The 21869-nt window shown below is 37.2% G+C and overlaps 3 protein-coding genes across 3 annotated transcripts; 1 reads left to right on the forward strand and 2 right to left on the reverse strand.

Annotated features, from left to right (window-relative positions):
• Window positions 1-186: 186 nt before the first annotated feature.
• Window positions 187-2681, reverse strand: LOC137734990 (uncharacterized). The gene is made up of 2 exons (XM_068474336.2): window positions 2221-2681; window positions 187-493 (listed from the first exon to the last, which is right to left on the reverse strand). The coding sequence occupies exons 1-2, from the start codon at window positions 2518-2520 to the stop codon at window positions 368-370; spliced, it is 426 nt and encodes a 141-aa protein (XP_068330437.2). The 5' UTR covers window positions 2521-2681; the 3' UTR covers window positions 187-367.
• On the reverse strand, window positions 2586-5199 carry LOC148695507 (uncharacterized). Its single transcript, XM_088697205.1, has 3 exons — window positions 4812-5199; window positions 3971-4544; window positions 2586-2701 (listed from the first exon to the last, which is right to left on the reverse strand). The coding sequence occupies exons 1-3, from the start codon at window positions 5094-5096 to the stop codon at window positions 2586-2588; spliced, it is 975 nt and encodes a 324-aa protein (XP_088553331.1). The 5' UTR covers window positions 5097-5199.
• Window positions 5200-8571: 3372 nt separating this feature from the next.
• LOC137735471 (chromo domain protein LHP1-like) lies at window positions 8572-14089 on the forward strand. The gene is made up of 6 exons (XM_068474897.2): window positions 8572-9209; window positions 9431-9456; window positions 9780-9866; window positions 10175-10954; window positions 13430-13490; window positions 13624-14089. The coding sequence occupies exons 1-6, from the start codon at window positions 8850-8852 to the stop codon at window positions 13669-13671; spliced, it is 1362 nt and encodes a 453-aa protein (XP_068330998.2). The 5' UTR covers window positions 8572-8849; the 3' UTR covers window positions 13672-14089.
• Window positions 14090-21869: the final 7780 nt, after the last annotated feature.

Genomic DNA, 21869 nt, shown 5'->3' on the forward strand with positions numbered 1-21869 from the left:
AATACGTAGGATGTATTAAGATAATTTTTTAAGTGAAAAAGCAAATATGAGTTGTATTAAATATGTGAGATTTATTCAACAATTTATGAAATGATAATATAATAAGCCTTTTCTAATTCCCCAAATGTTAGTAAGCGCTGGAATGCTTTCAGAGGCGTGCAATTCTGTTTCTTTCCTCTTATCCCGTTAGGAAAACACGCCATTAAATTTAAAACGGAACATGTTCTCCTACGTGCCTTCTATACATCCAAAAGGCAGACCAGCTAATTTCAATTACGAAAGCCCTTCCCTTCCTACATACTAAGGTCACAAACGAAAGTTGGTGAACATAAAACTACATCAAATCAAAAGCAACACGAATGGACATTCATTCAGCCTTCACAAAGTGGCGCGAAAGCAGCTTCCCAATTTCCAGAAAGCCCACTTTTTCTCTCCCTTCAAAAATCCCCTTTAGCTTGTCATCACAGTAAATCTCCCTCTTGTTGGCAGGATTCTGCAGGCACAAAAGCAGACGCATTTGAGTACTATTACTCAACTCAACTTCACATCTCAATTGTACAAAATTCATATGAAACAAGCATTCCATAAACATGTTAGGATCCACAACCCCGCTGCACTTTCCTAAACTACCGTAGAATTAAGTAGCAGTCACAAATTTGGTGTATAAAAGCATAAGGTTTCAATATGTGACAATTTCCCAGACCATCTAGTTTGATACACAAACCCAACCCACAGAGAAATTCCAAGTACTAAGGCCACAAGGCCACACAGTCTTGTGCCATCTGCATCTAGGTGCTCACGTCAAAAGAAACAAGCAACAATGTAAGTCGAAAACATAACACTTAAAAAGTCTTCCAACCCCTTCGGTAATTGCCAAGGCTTACATTGTTGCATGTTTCTCGTATTGGCTATACTAATTGACATGTAGCATTGTCTCAATACACAGACTAGAGATTGGGTCTTCAATCATTACTTATATAAAATCATTTCAAGACCAATGGAAGCAAGTATGGCATTACTTATGACTGCAAACACTTGTTTAGACAAGACACAGAAGATCTTGGGGGCCAGAAGTTTATATAGCATAACTTTATTCAGCTGCCCAAAGAAATACTTATGTCGATAAAAGAAGACCTTGCATAACATCTCTTAGCTGTAATAGCTACTCACTAGCCATCCTAGTTAGAAACTATAAATCATGATCCATAATTACATTACAAAGCTATATTATAGCATCCCTGCAACTTTTTGGGAAACTACGGAATTACAATTAGCAGAGACATCTCAAAGTATTAAAGTAAGCATGAATCTACATCTCAACACTGAAGCCAAATGCATTCTGAATAAGATTGTGATGCCAGGCGAAAAATGCTAAACACGAAATGGAATCCAAGCAACAAATGAGAACCAAGAATTATCCAAATTACACATCAAAATTAAGGATCATGAACCAATATTATGTCAACATACGCTTAAAATCGTGTAAATTTGACGCCTGAACATGATGACCATACACATAAGATGCATGCATCAGATGCCAAGGAAGGTGAGACAACACAAGGACAGTTAATACAAAAATCACAAACTGGGGATATTTAGTACTTCATCTGACTCTTGGAACAATGGATACCCAATTCACACCAACCAAATCCAAATGCAACCACTAGATACTACCACATGGCCATCAAATAGAAGTAAAAACAGAAATGCAGAGCAGCATCTCTTGGGGTTTAATTGACTTCGGGGAAAAAAAAAAAAAAAAAAAAAAAAAAAAGCTCATATTCGAATCTTCAAAACCTGACTAACGACGCGTTGTTTAAACTCCACATTCGGCCAAGTGAAATCTTAGGATACAACAAATATATTTCGTTCTTAGAAAAAAAACAGACCTAGAGAATGATCATCCAAAAGTGCCTAGATATCTCATTTTCTGCACCCCACTACAGCTAGTTCCTATTTTACTATTCTTTTTTTTAATTTTTTTGGGGGATTTACGGCTTAGGGTTCAGGGTTTTAGAGCTTTGAGACTTTTTTTCCCAGCTAAAATCTTCTAATTTACAAAGTAAATTTAAGCAAAACCCACATAAATAAAACAAAAAACAAAGCATCTTATTAGAACCCATCACAGAAAAATCCCCAAAACAAAAAAAGATCAAACAGTTAGAAGATATTTATAAATATATGGACAAAATACAGTGTGGAGCCGAGAGAGACGAGGACCTGCAGATTGTGGAGCTTGATGTGGGCCCAGATCTGCTTGACAGCTTCGGCGCGGGAGGACTCCTTGACGCCGAGGAAGCTACCAAGAGCTGGAGAGATCGGAGTCGGCTTCATAATCCCGAGGGTGGCTTTGGGCTTGGTCGAATCACCTGCTTCCTTGGGCTTAGCCTTCGCCTTTGGCTTCGGAACAGCACTGGTGGCGGCCTTCGAGGAAAAGAGAGCAGCTCCGCCAGTGGAACTGGAGGATCTGGTCGCCGCCATGATAGCCCTGGAAACCCTAATCGAACTCGAAGACGCCATTGCTCTCTCTCTCTCTCTCTCTCTCTCTCACACAAGTGACAGCGACACCCTTTGATCTCTGTGCCCTAATTACTCAGAAGACCCACTTTTTGCCTATTTTCAAACGCTTCTTCTCTCCCTCGCTTCCTCCATACTATAAAAGCCTTCTGTTTTATTTTATCAGAGTATAAGGGAAGGGATTCTATTTTTAACAAATAATATTATTTTATAATTAATTAGTAATAATATTCTTCAAATTTGTTTTTGATAAAAATTGAGGCTAAGATTTTTTATTTACAAATGAAAAGGAATATCGATAAACCATAGCGCTAAGTGGCAACAAACATGGGGATACGTTGTGGGCTGTACACACATTAAACTTCTTTATTTCATAAATTATTTTTGCAAAATATTAGTCAAGTTCAAAATATTTGAGACATCTGATTGAGTTTAGAGCAACTCCACCCCTATCCACTTTGTGCCAGCACCCAGCCCATTTATCCACTTAATTGAACAGTAACAGACTCAATGAACAGTAATAGGCCAAAGCATCTCCACCCAAAAAAAAAATGTGCTGGCACCTAGTCTAAAAATGCGCTGGCACAAACGATCTCCACCCCTACAAAATACGCTGGCACCCAGTCCATTTAAAATATTAAATAATTTTTTTATAAAATAATAAAAAAAAATAGTTTTAATTTCGGATAGGATTTTTAACCAATCTCGTCACGCCACGTGTCATTATCCGAACGTACTATTTTTTGAATAGATTTCCACTAAGATTTTCAACCAATCCCGACAACCCACGTGTCACTTCCTGTTTACAATAATTTAGGCAAGATTTCGATAAGATTTTTAACCAATCTCGTCACGCCACGTGTCATTATCCGAACGTACTATTTTTTGAATAGATTTCCGCTAAGATTTTCAACCAATCACGTAGTGCCACGTGGCATTGTCCAGAACCTCATCTTCTTTTTTTTTTGTCCATATAAACCCTACATCCCTACATCCATCCTCACACTAAACTCAATCCTTTTTTTTAGCTCAGAATTCTTCTTTAAATGGTGAGGTTATGTAATTTTAAGTTTAAATTAAATAAAGTTCTAAAAGTAAATAAGAAATTACATAAGAAATTAAATAAAGTTCTAAAAATAAATAAGAAATTAAATAAAGTTCTAAAAATAAATAAGAAATTACATAAGAAATTAAATAAAGTTCTAAAAATAAATAAGAAATTACATAAGAAATTAAGTAAAGTAGTACAAATAAATGCGAAATTATACAAAGTTTGTGGGGTTAGGATATGTGGTGCTAGGATCTTGGTTGCTAGGATTTATGTAGCTGGAACCCCCTTGACTTGTTTCGGCATCTCTTGCACGCCTCCTTCGCACGACATCTCTTTTTTCTGATGTCCAAAAATATTTTGAATTCGGAGACAGTCCTACTAGAGACTTGTTCATAGTGTCACGATCTGTTTGAGCCATCCTTTCTTCTCTAAGCATCTCATTCTCTCGATGAAGTGCTTCTCTAATCATCTCATTCTCTCGATGAAGTGCTTCTCTAATCATCTCGTTCTCTCGATTAACTATTTCTCTTTGTCTCTCAGACGCCGCATCACGAGCCTCAGTAGCTGCAATAATTGCTGCCATAGCAGCAGCTTTTTCCTCATCTCTAGCCTTTTCCCATGCCATGTTCATTTCACCTTGACGAGTAAGTTCCTCCATATATTTAGTGTAGTCATTTTTGGAAGAACTACCTTTTTTCTTTGATGCCTTTTTACCTTGAGGCCTGAGGGACTGACGAGTCGGTTGGGTCTCTGGCACTTGTTCAGGTATCCCTTCCGTGTCTTCAAATGTGTTGGCTTCTTGTTCGGCTGTGTCTGCTTCTGGCGAACTGTGTAGACCCATACCGTGCATGACAACTTCTGGACCGGTTGCCACAATTTTGTATCTAGGGCAATCTTTGACAATTTGCCAACATTCCCATTTGTTGAATGATTTGTTATGGTTCTTTGCATTGTAGAATGTTTGTGCTTGTAGTGTCTATAAAAATTACATAAGAATTGTGGAATGCATAAAAATTATATAAAAATTACATAAAAATTACATAAGTATTTGGAATGCATATTACATAAAAATTACATAAGAAATTAAATAAGAATTGTGGAATGCATAAAAATTATATAAAAAGTACATAAAAATTACATAAGTATTTGGAATGCATATTACATAAAAATTACATAAGAAATTAAATATATTAAAATAATCAAATCGGGTGGAATGCATATAAATAAATAAAAATATTGTTACCTCATCCGCTAAACTTGTCCCACTACGCAAATTACCAGAAGCATGAGAGAGGGCGTTTTTCCAACAAGTAAAGGATGCGTTGAGTTTTTTCCAACGACCTTGAAGACCTTGACTAGATCTGGCATCTTTTCCATGTACATCTTTTCCATGTACATCGTTGAACGATTTCGTAATTTTACTCCACATTTCTCGCTTATCCATCTCATTACCCGTAATCGGGTCATGAGTAGTGCGAACCCAACATTCACACAACGTAACATCTTCACTGAGCTTCCACGAAGTCATTTTTTTCTCTCAAAGTGTACAAAATATTCAAATGTAGAAAGTGTGGAAAGTGTAGAAAATATTGAAATGTGGTGTAAGGTGGAAGATGAGGGTTAGGTATTTATAGAAAAAAAAAATAATTTTTTAAAATTTTTCTGTATTTTTTAAAAAAATTTTGACATTTTTTAATTAATTTTTAATAAATTTTAATGTTGTAATTAATCGGGACCGTTGGATTTGAAAAATAATCAAATCCAACAGCACTCATTACGCCACGTGGCCAACGGTCAAATTTCTGACCGTTGGGCCTTTTTTTTTTTTTTTTTTAAATTTTTGGTGAAATAAACGTGGACCGTTGATCTATGATCGGACGGTCCAATTTAAAATTGAAATTGAAATTTTTTTTACCGTTGGAAATCCAACGGCCTAAAAAACTAGCCGTTGGAAATCCAACGGCTCCGAGGAGGCCACGTATCCTTCACCCCGGACGACTACAAGTTGCCCTGCCGCGCGGGCCCCACCGCCTGCAAAGCTGTCGGCTACTCGCCTGGCCTCCCGCGTGTTGTGCACGCGCCAGAAACAGACCGGGGAATGGGTCTATCCATTTTGGGCTGGGCTCTTGACTGGCACGGGCTGGGTGCCAGGCAAGTTGGCGGGCTGGAGCACTTTCCCTGCATGCCGGGCTGTTATTTGGACTTGGTGCTGGGCAAAAAAAGCTCCGGTGGAGCTGCTCTTAAAGAAATTGACAAGTACTATATTCTAAGAAACATTGAAGACGATTTGGATCATTAAAGTTTGATATAGAATGAGTCGCAACGAATTTCTATTTTTTTGAAAGAAAAAAAATGAATGTCATGCTAGTTGGTATCTATGTTTAAAATTTATTCGATAAGGTCAATATTTTTATAAAAATATCCAAAAAAATCAAAGAAAAATATGAAAATTGGGAGTGAAGTCTGAACTTCACCTCATATCGGAGAAACTAGGTTTGGTCTAAAATTGATAGATATCATTGATATTTCTGGCACATCTGTTAAATATTAGATAAATTATTATATTTCGTTCAAATCAATATTTGACAATTCCTAAACTTTTATTTTAAATTTCCATATTTTTATAGAAAGCAACTGATATCGATGTCAATATTTGATATATTTATTAATATTTTTACAAATTTGCATATCGATTCGTACCGATATTTTAAACATTGATTGGGATCTGGCTTAGGCACAGACACCTGGGCTTTCATATAAAGTCTTTTTGGTGACACATTTTTTGTCACTCTGCTTCGACTTGAAAACACATTTGGTTGCCGCGGTTTAGTTTTCCGACTTTGGTCTTTGTGGACCTGACTGGTTGCTTCTTTTAAGCTTAAAATGTTTAGGTGAGGGATTGAGTCCAAATTAATAAGAAATAGACGAAAAAATAGTTGGAAGAGATTAGCGATGCTTTTCATAAACATTAAACGACGTGTGAGAACATTATAACTCTGTGGATGTAGCCATTGTATGTTGAGAACCGTAAGTATCCAAGCGAGGCGTAAATTTTCTTAACAATAAAAAAAAATGTCTAACGTTTGCCTCGATCAGTTTTAGGTTTTTTTCTTTCTTTTATCATGGTATATTATAATCAATTTTATACCCATTGAGTTTGGAGCATTAGCAGGAGTTAAGCAACATAACTGTCGTTTAATACTAGGGTTTAATGATATTTTTCTTCACTTATAAGTGAAAGGTCTTAGGTTTGATTCTCGTCAAAGACGAATTTGAATCACATTATTACTAGCTTATTGTGAAGTTTAGCTCACTTTCTCACCCTTTATTGTAAATAATATTGTTTGTTAAAAAAATAAAAAATAAAAAAAGCGTGGCTAACTGTCTGCTAGTTTGGAGCATTAGAGGGAGTTAGGTAACATTCTGCACATCTTTAGTATGTCATATAGCATTATCAATATGGTCTTTATTTTCAATAAATTAGTAATAAAGAAATCTTAAAGTGACAGAACCTTAAATCATTGGTCTCTGTCAGATAATGGCAAAGGCAACCTTCAATATTTTGAAGATTATCCAACTGACCCAAACACGCTAAACTAGCTAAACTAATGTCACGTGAATTAACAAACGTTTTATAAACAATATATGAGAATTAAAAAAAAAAAGTAAGTGTCTTTTCAGGTATAAAGATCGGAAAATGGTTTGATCGGGATCAACATGGAGCCCATGTTAAACAAAACATAGGCCTACTTATTTAGAAAAATAGTTGTTTTGTTTTTCTCGAGAGAAATGATAAGAGAACTATTTTAAAGTGAAATTTTTTATAGAGTCTTTGTTATTTTACAATTTAACGTTAATTTTCGTGTTAATATTTTAAAATATTATGCCAAAAACATAAGATGGTAGAGAATTCACAAAGAGCCCCCTTAACGTTTCTCTTTTCTCAATGTTTAAGACATAGTGTCCCAAAAATTCTATTATAAATTCTAGGTGTGGTAGTTTTGTGACTTTGTGGAGTCGACTTCTTCTCTCACATTTGGGGAGATGAAATCAAACACAAGCCTTTTTCGGTTGTGGCCGGCTTCAAGCCTTTCTCTTTTCATCTATTTGAAGTTGGAAAAAAAAAAAAAAAAAAAACTTAAGAGGTTGCTATAAATTAGAACAGATAAATAATGACAAAAAATCCAATCCTTAAGAATCCTTGTTCTTTTCCTTTGATCAAAATAAGCATAAATGAGAGCTTGAACGAATAAAATTATTTCTATTGGGATTTCTTGGGGATTATGATTGCTGCTAAGCTAACTATAATGCAAAGTCGTACCTCTTTTGTTCATAAGATCCAAAAAGTTGGGGACGGACTGTAAATTCATTGGCAGTATGTCTACGCTAGTTCAAAATCAACTTGGACCAATAATTTGCCTATCCGCCATGAAATGATGTAATATAACCCATTTGTTTATAGTGAAACTTTCATCAACCAACCGGTCTTCGTGAGCAATTTATTTTCTCAAAACTAGTCCAACCCAATTTTCTCAAAAACTTTAATACAATTCAAACTCAGCTCTTGGAAGTTGTACTAAACAGGCCATAGTCAAACCTTGGCTTTATGGGTAACGGTATAATTGTCAACTACTAGAATTACACACGCCACCACTAAACCGATACTTTAAAATACTGAATGATAAACACTTAATATTATAACTTTTTTCGCAACTCTTATGGCACATGATGTGCATGCATCAGAATACCAACTATAGTACGAAATCCAATGTGACAATGTAATTTATTCTAGAAAAGAAACTGAAAAGCTAAGATTATCTCTTTCGAGTTAAGCGACAACAAAATTTAAACAAGTTAAAAAATAATATTAAGTCACCAAATTTATTCGAGATATTTTTATCGAATCACATGTCACTCAATAATTCCCATATTGATTACTAATTAAATTGAAAAACAATTCAAATTTGGATATAAAACATTGACACGTTATAGAATTAAATCGTAGAAGTTGAAATTGATAAGAAAATTAAAGGCGGGATAGAGGGGGAAAAATGAAAGAAAAGGAAAACGAAGGGGAGAGAGAGAAACAGAGAAAGACGAGAGGAGAGAGAGAGAGAGAGAGAGAAATAAGGGTAGGAAAAACGCTTGAAAAGGAAGTGGCGGTCAGGTTTACATGTTTGGGGGGAATTGGGGCTCAACACTCTAGAGAGAGAAACAAGAGAGAGAGAGAGAGAGAGAGAGAATCCTTTGAAATTCCATCACTATATAGTAGCTAGCACAAATGAGAACCAAGGTAGGAAGAAGGGAGATTTGGGACAACAATTGGAAGGAGGTAATGCCTGCTGCCGGTGCGCTTCTTGTCCGAGACGCCGGCAACAACAACCCCGACGGCCCTTTTGCTCTTCTTCACCAACAGCAAGCTTCTGCCGCCGCTCATGAGCAAGAGCATCTGGAGGAACCTCAGGCTACCGAAGAAGCTGACGATGGTGACGGAGACGGCGAAGCTGAAGAGGACGGTGATGATGAGGGTGGTGGCGACGGCGACGGTGCGGCTGGTGGTGATGACGAAAATAGAGAGCGTAACAAGCTTGATGACGGCTTCTACGAAATCGAAGCGATTCGCCGGAAAAGGGTTCGGAAGGTACCCCTCTCTGCTCCCAATTTTTTTGTTTTTACAATTTTTTATACTAATTTGTTACCAATTGAACCTTTCCAGTGAGAAATGATTTGGGTAATTTTCATTCGGTTGTTTAATTTGAGTTGTGGTAAGAAATGATGGGTGTTTATGTTTGCTTACTTATTTAATCTGATTACTGAGTGCTTTGTGTTTTCATTTGTGTATGTTGCAAAACCATGATATAGGGTCAGCTCCAGTACCTCATCAAATGGTGCGTAAACCTTCTTCGTATCCTCTTTTTTGTTGTTGTTTAACTTAATTTACGCGCACACAGCTCCGTTTGGGTGAATCAAATCAAAGTTATGTTGATGTCGAAGATGGAAAATAGTTTGGGCAAGAGGAGGAGGGGAGAAGATTAAGGCCTATCTGTGTATAGTAGACATTCTTATCCCAATAAACAACCCTATATAGTAATACGTAATAAACCGCGAAGCACTTGCGTATCTAAAATCTCAAGTTTGGAAACTTAATAAAAGCGTAATCTGCTTTGCCTGTTAATTGATTTGGGGTATTTATTGCTATTGACTTATACAGGCGCGGTTGGCCAGAGACGGCCAATACATGGGAACCTTTGGATAATCTCCAGTCAATTGCTGATGTTGTTGAAGCCTTTGAAGAAAGGTATTATTTTGTTTGGTTTTCTATTTTCCCCGAGCTATTCATGTGGTTTCAGAGAACTTCAGCAAAAGGACCATAACTTTTGACAGTGTTCAAGTTTACAAAGATTGTAGAAACTAAATCATTTAATATTGTGGTTGAGTTGATTGGGGTCTTTTTCTGCGAATAGTTTATTCGCAAAAATACAAAACTTCATACTTTTATGTAGTTATTCTTATTTCTGCTACAAAAGTTTACATTTCTGCTACAAAAGTTTACATTTTCGCAGAAACTAATCATTTAATATAAGTTTTTCTTATGTCGTTCATAAGCTTGCGTACTGGAAAGCATCGGAAGCGCAAGCGTAAGCAAGGGACTCCTCTTTCTCAACCCAAGAAGAGGCAGCAGCGTTCTACTGATCCTATTTACAATATGACAGATGTGGAAATCGGCATCGTTGATAAAGCTCTATCCTCTACTGCACTCAACTGCTCGAAACTTGTTGATCTTCTTCCCCCTCAACAGCCTGTGGGTTTAGCTTGTGTCGGAGAGAATGGTGGGAATGTCAACAATATTGAAACAACCACAAAAGTTAATGCTGAGAATGGGTGTTTAAATATTTCCCAACAAAATGGTGAAAGGAGAGAGGAAAATGAGTATGATCCAAAGCTTAGTGAGCTCAAAGCAACAACATTTACAAATGTTGTCAATTTGGATAAACTTTCTGTACCTTTCCAAGAAGCAAGGGCTCCAGAAGTTAATGGCCCTACAGATGGTCTTTCCAAGGTTGATTGTACAGAAACAGTACAGAGCAATCGCGGAGCTAAGAGAAGGAAGTCTGGTTCTGTGAAGAGGTTTAAGCAGGAGACACAAGTGTCTGAACTGGGTGCTACAACAAATGCAACAACCAGAGTCAGTGTTAGATATGGCGGTAGAGTTAATCAATCAGGGGCAGAAAATCTTGATTATGCTGGGGGAAATTCAAGTCGTAGGAATAAGATTGATGAATCTAGAAATGCAGTGCGTATCACCAAGATAATAAAGCCTATAGGGTACTCAACTTCTGTATCAAATGACGTCCAGGATGTTTTAGTCACCTTTAAGGCAATGAGGTTTGTCTTGAAATTCAATTTACATTTCTATTCCATTGCTGAAAATAAATTTAAAATTATATCCTGACCAGATTTATGAATATTATTTTTTTGAATTGGTTAAATAAAATTATATAATAACCATTCGACTGGGTTATTCCTAACAAAGCTACGCTTTAGTTAGTTAGTTAGTTACTATTGGAATTTCAGTAAACTATTTTTTTTTCCCTTCAGATATGATTCATCTAAAGATGCCATGCATTCGGCTAAAAGAATGATTCTTGTGTAGTCATACAATTTTGTGGCCATCATCTATAAATAGTTTTTTCTTCTCATACGTTTATATGACTTGTAACTGCATGCCCCTTGAATATAGTCTTCTCAAATATTTTTATAGAGGAATGCCGTGCGTAAAATATTATTAAAACTACGAATTTGAAAAGATTTGATTTCTTTCGAAGTGCTTTTATCATTAATACCATCTTTTTCTAGCAAGAGCTGTAAATTTAAAATTGGTAGCTGATGATGTTATACACCTTGATGCTTTTAGATATTTGATAAGAATTGTAGCATGGGAAAATGCCCTTGTGAACATCCATTTCCTGTCCTAATAAGAACTGAAAAGGTACTTTATGCCTCCTATGCAAACTACAGGGGTCTTTCCAACTCATATGTGGGGATTAGACATGATTTCAGTCATTTACCAGAATAATCACAATTATAGTCCTAAATAGAACATGTACGGACTTGGAAATTACTATTGAATTAGGTAAGGCTGTAGACTCATAGCTAGTTGTGAAGGGCACTAAATTTATGTAAATGCCTAAAGTATGCGTGTAGCATGCTAGAAAATGCTAGCTGTGAGGGTTTAAACTTAGGTCGCGGAATTTATGTTGAAGCATAAAGCATGCGTATGGCATGCCAATTCAGGCTTATCACGAAATTGAAAGCGCCTTAGTCCATAGAATATTTTGATTGTTTTTTGGAAACTTCTTATTTCTTTTACACTATGTTTGGATGAGGGAAATAAATTTGGAATTTGGATAAAAATCAGAATTTGTAAATTAACATGTACCAATTCCCTTGTTTGGACTCATAAACATAGGAATTTAGAATTTCCGCGTGGAAAAAAACTTGGAATTTGGGACCTCGAATTCCCAAGTTTAAATTTCATGTAAATAGGTGTTATTTCTCAATTTCTATGATTGAGAGCTTAAAAATAGCAAATTCCGTATTCAATTTTATTGTTCTTTTAGGTTAACCAAACAAAAAAATTCACAAATTCCAGAAAATAAAATCCCGTCAATTCAATTTCTGTCATTTTAAAAGTTCTTAGTAATTTTAAATTTATTCATCCAAACATAGTGTTAGGGATTCGTCTTGTACATTTGTCCTTTTCCTGGCTATGTTTGGGTGAGGGATTGAGGTCAAGCTAGTAAGGAATAGGTCACACAATGTTGATAGGAAGGATTAGAAAATCCCCATATGAAACATATGTGAGGGTCTGCAAGTCCCTAGTTCGAATGTGTCATTTGCAAATCCCTCTTACATACATTTGAAACAATCATTGGAGTATCTAATTCCCCCTTCGGACTTCGAATCCCTCACCCAAACATTTAGGCTATGTTTGGGTAAGGAAGTTTCAAGGGATTGAAGCCAAACTAATGAATGTACCATGAAAAGTTGGATAGAGGTGATTAGGAAATGCTCTTTATGAGTATTAAAAGGGCATGTGAGAGGGATTTGTAAATAACTCCTTTCAAGTAGGGATTTGCAAATCCCTCTCAGGTTCTCACATGCCTTTGTAATGTTGATGAAGGGCATTTTTTATCCCCTCTATCTAACAATTTGTAGTCCATTTCTTACTTGGCCTCAATCCGTTGGGACTTGGAAATCCCTCACCCAAACCTAGCCTCAAGGATTTTCATAGTTGTAAGCTTGGTCTCAAAAATTTTTCTCATGCTTCAACATCATTCCTTCTGGAATCCGGATCACCTGGGAAGCACAAAGCTTTTTAAGCGAATTAAGATTCTTCATTGTCACTGTGCCTAGAGCTAGATTGAAACATTCCCGATGGTTGTTCATCAGTTCACTTCTGATTTTGTCAATAAGAGTTCTTTGACTGGTATCACCTCTTTGTAGTTGAATTTAGAATATTTTCTAGTTTGCTTGATAAAATTTCTTGGGTAATATATTTGCTTCGGAGCAGTATTACATGGCATCAGTGTAGCTCCATCTCTGATGGCTTCTGAGTCTGAGCAGTTCTATAGTCATTGCATAGGCAGAATATTTTGTGCCAGTTCGACCCAAGACCTGATAACGTTTAATTGTTAATTTTATATAAACGGAATGTGGAAAGTCTAGATTCTTCACGATGAATATAGGAATTTGTAACCAGTTCTGCTCTTCAGTTGCTACAAAACCAACCTAAGTCTGGATCACATGGTTCTCTTCACATGCTTTATAACATTTTTATACGTGGTTGCCTTGTTATAGGTCTGACGGATCTGAAGTGATAGTGGACAACAAGTCTCTCAAGGTTAATCATCCGCTTCTGGTAAGTGATTATTGCTCGAAACGATAAACATTCTGTCTTGACAACATTTCAGTGGCTTTAGTAGCTAATGATTACTGACTCGTCTTTGCTATGGTCATTTGTACTACCGCTAATCTATTATCTCCTTTTCCAGTTGATCGATTTTTACGAGCAACATCTCCGATACAACCCTACATTTTAGTTCGAGGCGTAAATGGAGGATGCAACATTGATAGGTAGATCTAAATCATCTTTGTTGTCAGATGTACACAGTGTCGGAAATTCGGAATTGTTGTAGTTTGCATGAGAGTGCAGGTTAACAAACGTAGTTCAAAAGTTTGGTGAACTCAGCCAATATACCAAGTAGCTGATGGGCTTGTTTCTCTCTCGTCTATCCTTCATTGACCACAGTATTTACTGTATTAGGAAATATTATGAGATTTGTTGCATCTGGATCTTTTTATTTTAGTGGTCAATAGTATATGGATCTTCTTATACGCTGGAATTTTTAATCATTAAATTGTGAACATTGTATTTTTTACTAAGATTTAACGGTTAAAATTTATACTTCAGGGAGTATACTAAAAATCTGAGAAATATTTACGTATTTCTGCAACAAATTATCTATCCGTTTTCAGATTTCATTATTGTATGAATCATGAACGTCTGGTTAGGGTTGTCATCGTCTATATCACGAAAGCACCCTTTCTGGAAGGCATCGGAAAACATGTCCTTTTGTCACTATTATTTTACTCAATTAAAAATTGGACTAATCAGGAAAAACAAATGTATATTAACAAGCTGTTCCTGATAACTATATTCTTCACGGAAGATCAATAGTTTATGTTCGTGCAGGAAAAGGTTGTGGGTTGGCTGCCTAGAGACCTTGCTATATCCCTTTACACTACATAACAAAACGTTTTTGGGCTTCCCAGTCGCATCGTTGCATTGTGGTATTAATATATGTTTTATAATGTGGTTGATAAATTGGTTGATACTTTATAAACGTAGGGTAGAATATTGACACACCCCGACCGAGATCAGGGCGTACTGGCCATCACACAAAGGTGACGTAGCCATGTGCACGTGCGGAAGCTAATAAGATAGTAATATAAAGTACGAATAATTAAAAACTAACTAGCATACAAAGTACTAATACCAGTGCTAGCGTGTGAGTCACAAATTCAGAGCAAGTCTACAGCAGTCCAAAAGAAAATATGCGACAATAGTACACCCGAAGGTGACCCTACTATGGTGGGTGTCTGTCAGAAGTGCCGGAAAAGCCCTCTGGGGAAACCACCGGAACTGCTACTCAACTAGAACCTGGAGGGGCGCAAAACAAAAGCGTGAGTGGGCAAAAACAAAGCTTTCAAAAACCATTTATAAAATACTTTCTAACCCCTCGCCGTAAAACCTGTATACTTCCCAGAAAATAGATATACGTACGCATAATACATAAGCCAAACATGCTCAAATATATGCCATGTGCTCGATAATATGCCATGCCGAAATCTCATAATGATATGCAAGTGCACAGGTATAAACATATCAATATCATGTAATCTGGCAGCCGGAGTCACCTAACGTGACCTGTACGGCTGCATATAGAGCTCAAATCTCATACTCAATAACTGAACCTGCCCACGAGTCGGAACCACCTAAAGTGGTCTGTACGACAGGCCTGGGTGTAAAACATATATACGCTCTAGTGCTACGATCACGTGAAGGCTGTGCGAATAATCGCGGGTCACCTACGAGTCGGAACCACCTAAAGTGGTCTGTACGACAGGACTGTGCACCTAACTTGGATCCAAGCTAAGCGTGTGGTGCGGGAGGTGAACATCACGTGAAGGACTGTGCCCTACTATGGGCGGGAGCACTAACACCGGGGGTGCAGGTTATGAGCTCTCTAGCTATCTCAAACCACTGCTGAAACATAAACGAGAATAACGCTTACCTGACACTTACCTGTGCGTCCACAGCACCCAATATGCATATGTATATATATGCAACTAATAATGTACTAACAATGCACAACCAACGATAATATAATGCATGGCATATGGCAAACAATAATTCAAATCAATTTCTGGGAAAATATAAGTATTTAGGTATATACGGAAAACCAAAAGCCCACTCACTGGTATGTGGAAGGGTCGTAGCCCCCCTGCCTCGAGTGACCACGCTCGTCCTCGGGGTACGTATCACCTATATGCGAAATAACTATAAAAACGTCAACTTTAAAACACATAACCTAACTTTCGTAATAACTTCTCATACATTGCTCAAAATGGACAATTGAATATACCAACGTGCTCTACACAACCTCAGGATCACAACCATAATTTTAGAAAAATTTTCCTCCGCCGCACGCGCCCCCACGCGCCGGCCAAGGCACGGCCACACGCGCCGGCCACGCGCAGGCACGTGCGGTGCACACGGACGGCGTCAACTGACGCCGTTAGGAATCTTCCGTCAGTTTTGACAGATTCCGTTAACGGCGTCAGGAATATTCCGTTAGACTTGACGGAATATTCCGTCACCTTCTCCGGCGAGGCTCCGGCGCCATCGCCGGCGCCGGAAAACTGGAAAAACTTTAAACCTTGATATCTCGGTCATTTCTCGTCCAAATTTCAAGATTTTTGCACCAAAATGACACTTAGGACTAGGAGAACATAAATATACTACTTTTAAGGGTTGAAAACCACTAGATTTACCTGTCCAATTCTCCAAAATCCGGCCAACTCCACAACCAACGATCCCGACGTCCAAACTCGTCCAACGAACTACTTCGATGCTCCTTGAGACCCCACTAAGACATCTATAAGCTTCAAAAACCCAAAAACATGCTAGATTAATCTTGCATGAATAGTACACAATTCGGACCACTTTGAATCGACGTGAAAATGGTAGTTTTCTTACCTGAAAATGGTATGATCGAGTTCCCCTCAACCTCACGAGCTCGACAGTGCCCTCAGATTCCTCGATCTGCAAGGATTTGGTGCAGTTGTGTGTGTGTCCGTACGTGAATAGTGAGAGGGGAAGGGAAATGGGAAGAAAGGGAACTCGGGAAAGAGAGAGACAGGGAAAGACAGAGGGAGAGGGAGAATGTGTGTGTGTGTGTGTGGCCCAACACATGCCAACACCACACAAAACAACCAAACAACATGACGGAAATGAACTAGGGGCAAATTCGTAATTTCACACGTACGTTAATATGAATTTTGGGACGGGATGTCACAATATCATCATTCAGTGTTACAACTGTTTTAGTCGTCAAATTTATTTTCACAATTGTTTATATCTTCATGGTTTTAATCGTTGAATTTAGTTTACATTGAAAATAGAACAGTTAAAACACATGTAACATTTTCAATCCGAAGCCATTCATTCCTTTATTATCAATACTACGTACTATTGAAAAAAAATTCATGGTATTAATAAGTAGATACATGTGTTATAAGGCGAGAAGATTAGCAAACATCAACTGACGCTATAATAATCAGACCAAAAACTCTCTCGTTGAGAAAATTACAATAATAAAAGAACAAAGATTCCAGTAGAGACGTTGGCATCGCTCAACAAACCATCAAAAAAGAAAGAATGATTGTGCTTAGAAGTTATCTCCAACTACTAACAAACAAGCCTTTCCCCCTCTTATATATCACTCCCCTCCTTTGTCTGATCAGTAACCTAGTTTTTGCTTTCTGCACCCACTGGAAAGTGCTTTCTGCTCCCACCGGAAAGTGCTTTCTGCACCCACACTAGAAGGTTAGAAACTGCCAACTGAGCTTTGCAATGGGGAGCAGAGGGCCGTCGCCACTTGTACCTTCTGTATTGGTGGGTGCCTTGGGTTTGATCGTCTGCAGACCTACCTTAATATCCCTGTTTGAAATCTCAGTGTCTTTTTTCCAAGTAGGTGCAGAGACAGAGCGAAGAACCAGCTTTGCCTTTGTGATGCTTCTTCTTCTCTTAGTTTTACTGGTTTTGCACCTTCGAGCTTCATTTTTTCCATCGTTTGGGATGTCATCCCCCGTCACGAGTGGCTCAGAACAAGGTGGTGACGGGTTCGGGTTTGAAATGGGATCGTTTCTTCTGCTTGTACTCTTCCTTGTTCTATATCATCTGGTGTGAGACCAGCAACAGCTTTGCTTGTGTTGTATGATAAATATCATTGCATATGCTTTTGTTAGCACATTCATGCATCTCTCTCTCTCTCTCTCTCTCTCTCTGTGTGTTATTATAAGCATTATTACTACTCTAAGATAGACTAAAGGGATTCGGGAGTGTTTGAACTTGGGACGTAGTGGATTAAAGAGGAAGACTCTATCCACCAAGACAATTCACCACTTACTCTCTCTCGAGTTATATTGGAAGAGAGTAGATCGAATACTACTTTAATTCTAATCTATTTCCCCACCATTCCCAGCACTTGAGGGAACTTGGAAGTAATGTTTAGTACTTGCTACATTCTTTTGAGCTTTTTTTTTTTTTTTTTTTTTTTTTTTTTATCAATCGTTGGATCCAATGATTTAGAATAGAGTAATTATAAGTACCTTATTAAACACCAGTAGACAAGTATTTAACATTCAATTGAATAGATTAAACTCACTATTTTAGTTTTCATCAAAATAAAGGGATTAGGATATATAGGTGAAATGATTGATCATTTCCGAAGTAAAACAAGACAAAAGCAACAAAATCTAATACCAAAATGTAATTAATACATAAAACTTTAGTTCATGCAAGATGCATATGATCCAAAGGTTAAACTATAAATAATAATTGTTAGATGACATAATTTATGCAATGCATGTAAAAGTTTCAATGAGAGAAAAAAGAGAAATTTGATTGAATGCTACTTCATGGAAGATTAATAGTCTCAATACATCAACTAAATCTATAAGTACTTACATGGTTTGTATTTTGGTTGGATTGGTCTACAACTAAATCTATAAGTATCTTTGCTAGAGATGATACATATGGATTTTCTCTGTCACACCCTAGACCCGGGGTCAGCGGAAAATATATACCCCGCGCTTGGCGCACGAGTAAAAATAAAAATAAAAAATAAAGAAAATGAACTTCTCTTATAAAACAACTCCAAAATTCTATACAGGGTGTACAAATTAAATCAAATTCTTAGATCTCTTCTGTAACACCACCACATCTCATTTAATACCAATCTTGCCAAGTCACTCGTCTAAAAAATAATAGGGTGAGGGGTGAGTGGCAACTACCGTCCATTTCCATATCACATCCTCCCTTTACGTGTTCATTATATCCTTCATAAATTATAACTCAGCATGTGATCCCTAATGGCCATTCTGCCTAATGTCCCTATGTGAAGTTTACGTTTATTCCTCGGAGTAATGCAACACCAAAGTTCTCATGCTCCATGAACAATCTCAAGTAATTCCACATATATGTATATACACATAAAAACATTTCATTAAATCCAACATGCTTGACTTGAAATAGAGAGATGTTTGAAAATAGATAAATCGCAGAATAACTCATGATTTTCATTTATCATAAAATAAGAACATTTTGAACACATTACATAAACCACTCACCTCAATTGATAGCTAAAATCTTGACAAGACAACCCATTTACCCATCCCCACATATCAAACCCTAGGTCCCCTTCTATTTCTTTCTCTTTCCTTTTCCCTCTCTAACAATTTGCATGCATTGCATGCGAACTTATCAGTGCAAATCCCGTTTGGAAAAATGATAAGCCACTACTCCTATTCATCGGAGGAAGAGTCGGCTCAACATTTAAGGACTAAGGAACACTTATTGTTGTGTCAAGGTCCTAGTCGCTAGTTATGCAAGGTGTCAATTGCACAACTGCAAAGGATGACACGTCCAAGTCAGCATGGTGCTTACAAGCATCTTAAAAATGATAGGAGATAAAGCCGCATGGTAAGCTTCACACGTCCACCTTATAAACTTATGACTAAGCATAAGTATGGTTATTTAGTATGAATTGGTATGAATACATGCTGGCAACTAAAAGGCCAAGTAAAAACCTAAAAGGGTGGTAGTAGGTTCTAGGGCTTAATGAAGAAAAAAAAATTCCAAAACTTAGCTTAAAGTTCTAATAAAATAAATAACAATAAGTATATGGGTTTCACATTCTCCAAAGAGCAGGCTTGGCAAAGCGTGCTTGTAGGCATAAGATTCTTACGAAAGGTAAGTCGATGCATTGTGTAGTACAGGGCATCATATCTCGCTCTAAGTGTCACAAATGGTCGTGTCAAAGCAAGTAACTACTCGAATCACCCGGTTTTTGGCGGACCATGCTACCTGATTTGCCCCATACAAATATATTCTACTCTATTTCCTCAGTGGTTTCAGGAATGATCATTATTCTATCAAATATCCTTAAAACTCAACGACTTTCTTTCGGAATGGAGAGAATATAAGGCATCTTTAATGATAGTTCAGTACCATTCATATAACAAGGAGCAGTGCCGATACCCTTAATCAAGTTAGATAGACCTGAATTTGTTGTTAGGGGGTGATTTAGGTATGAAGTGTGTAGTAGCACATTCTTCCAGACAACTAACTTCCCCACATTTGTTCCTAAACACATGTTTACTTGAATTCGGTCACATGTATACAAGAAACATGATTCAATTAACTTATATTCGAGGACACCATCTGTAATTCAAAATGAAAAAAAAAATAAAATAAAATAAAAAAAACAAACAAACCAAACTTGAATCCGAGAACATAGGAAATTGTTCACAAAATAACCAAATTTAACTAAGGGGATTCAGTCAACATGGACATTTCATGTCAAAATTGTGCTCTTCCAAATATGTTAGGTGGAGCCAAATAGTCTCACATATCGACTACAGGAATGATACTCCTCAACAACATTGATAGAGGCACAGTCAAATACATAACCAATGATCTCTTCCATCAAGACGGAAGTAGATTCTGCAAGTTGAGGTTCGAGAATACTGTCCCTTATTCTTGAAGTTTTTGGTTTTGGGTGCCAAGGAATCACGTTTATGACCGTGATGCCACCCCTTGGTAAGTGCTAATTCTACCACTATTAACGCGCTTGGATTTCATAACCATGTCACAACCCATTTTGAATTCTAACAAGTTAGATTTTGGGAAACACTTAGCATTTTCTTCGGGCAAAGGGAGTGTCTCTAAGTGAGTATGGGCGCACCTGTTGAGCTATCATCAGGGGAACTGTTGTGCTTTCCAATGAGCAACACGGTAGTAATCAGATCCAAGAATCTGGTAGTCTTTCGTTCTCTACACTACTACTTCAGGAGCATGTTATAGTCGTGGAAGGAAGAGAAAAATCTTCTCCAGTCAAAATTCGATCGGATTACATAAACTTCATAATTGTACCCATTCATGGACGTAAATTTTTCAATCATTTCTTGCTTCAGGCAATCTTTCATGATTGAAAGGTCCGTATAACGAGCTAAAAACCATGGAATTCTCTTTAGCAAGGTACTTCTTTTTGTAATGCTTTAGGCATAAGTCTTCACATGAAGATTACGACGGTTCTTATTCAGCTCTTTCATACCATTGTTGACTTCAACGGATTCTTAGCTTTTTTTTGTAGTCAAGTGGAGCTCACATCTCGTACGAACGTAAAGTAGTTTCCCTCAGAAACTTCCAAATCAATAAAATCAAACTTGTTATGGTTTGACAATTCGCTGAATGGAAGGAACAACATTGTAGTTGGTGCTATGGGAAATAAAAACTCCATAAGCATCAAAGTTAGAACATTCGGGGTTCTAAGACATGGTTTGGTCTACTGGATCAATCATGGAGAACTTTGGGTCTCTATTGAATGGTGAGTTTTATGAAAATTTAGGTTTCTATGGCACTTTTCCAAAACTTCAGGTTAGGTATTAAAAGTATTAACTCCAGGTTCATAATACCTTCAACAAACACAATATATACAAGACTATATATATATATATAAAGTAATTGAAAACAAATAGAGTGAAGGTGGGTAGCCTCGCGACCTTTTTCGTAAAAATATAGGGCACGACCCAAAAAATGTTTGGAGCTTCAAGCCCAAAAGAAAATAAATTATTATTTTAATTTCTGGGCTAGGGGCCAACTAGTAGAAATAGGTGGATTGACAAAACCCAAGCCCAAATATTGGGCTAAGTAAGGAAAAGTGAAAACTAAGTCCCGAGAAATAGTTTCAAGGTTTCATATGGGTCAAAGTAAATAGGTCCGTTTAGGACTGCAAATCCATTATAGAAAAAAAGAATTTGGGCTCAAGGCCTAAAAAGCCCAAAGAGAAACAAAAAACAGAAGCCTAAAAAAAATTGGACTGGGCTTTCTGGTGTGCAGGCCCAAATGGGTTGCGGGTCTGAGTTGAGATCAAGGCTGAGTGAAAACTGGGTT

The sequence above is a fragment of the Pyrus communis genome, chromosome 7 (assembly GCF_041283825.1).
Source record: "Pyrus communis isolate YQ-2024b chromosome 7, ASM4128382v1, whole genome shotgun sequence".
NCBI lineage: Eukaryota > Viridiplantae > Streptophyta > Magnoliopsida > Rosales > Rosaceae > Pyrus > Pyrus communis.

Coding starts and splice junctions, on each gene's coding strand:
- LOC137734990 (XM_068474336.2), bottom strand. CDS start 2,520: ATGGCGTCTTCGAGTTCGATTAGGGTTTCCAGGGCTATCATGGCGGCG. Junction 494..2,220: donor TCAAGCTCCACAATCTGCAG/GTCCTCGTCTCT, acceptor TTGTGCCTGCAG/AATCCTGCCAACAAGAGGGA.
- LOC148695507 (XM_088697205.1), bottom strand. CDS start 5,096: ATGACTTCGTGGAAGCTCAGTGAAGATGTTACGTTGTGTGAATGTTGG. Junction 4,545..4,811: donor GGACAAGTTTAGCGGATGAG/GTAACAATATTT, acceptor TAATTTTTATAG/ACACTACAAGCACAAACATT. Junction 2,702..3,970: donor AAGGATGGCTCAAACAGATC/GTGACACTATGA, acceptor TGTTAAAAATAG/AATCCCTTCCCTTATACTCT.
- LOC137735471 (XM_068474897.2), top strand. CDS start 8,850: ATGAGAACCAAGGTAGGAAGAAGGGAGATTTGGGACAACAATTGGAAG. Junction 9,457..9,779: donor CTCCAGTACCTCATCAAATG/GTGCGTAAACCT, acceptor TGACTTATACAG/GCGCGGTTGGCCAGAGACGG. Junction 13,491..13,623: donor AGGTTAATCATCCGCTTCTG/GTAAGTGATTAT, acceptor CTCCTTTTCCAG/TTGATCGATTTTTACGAGCA.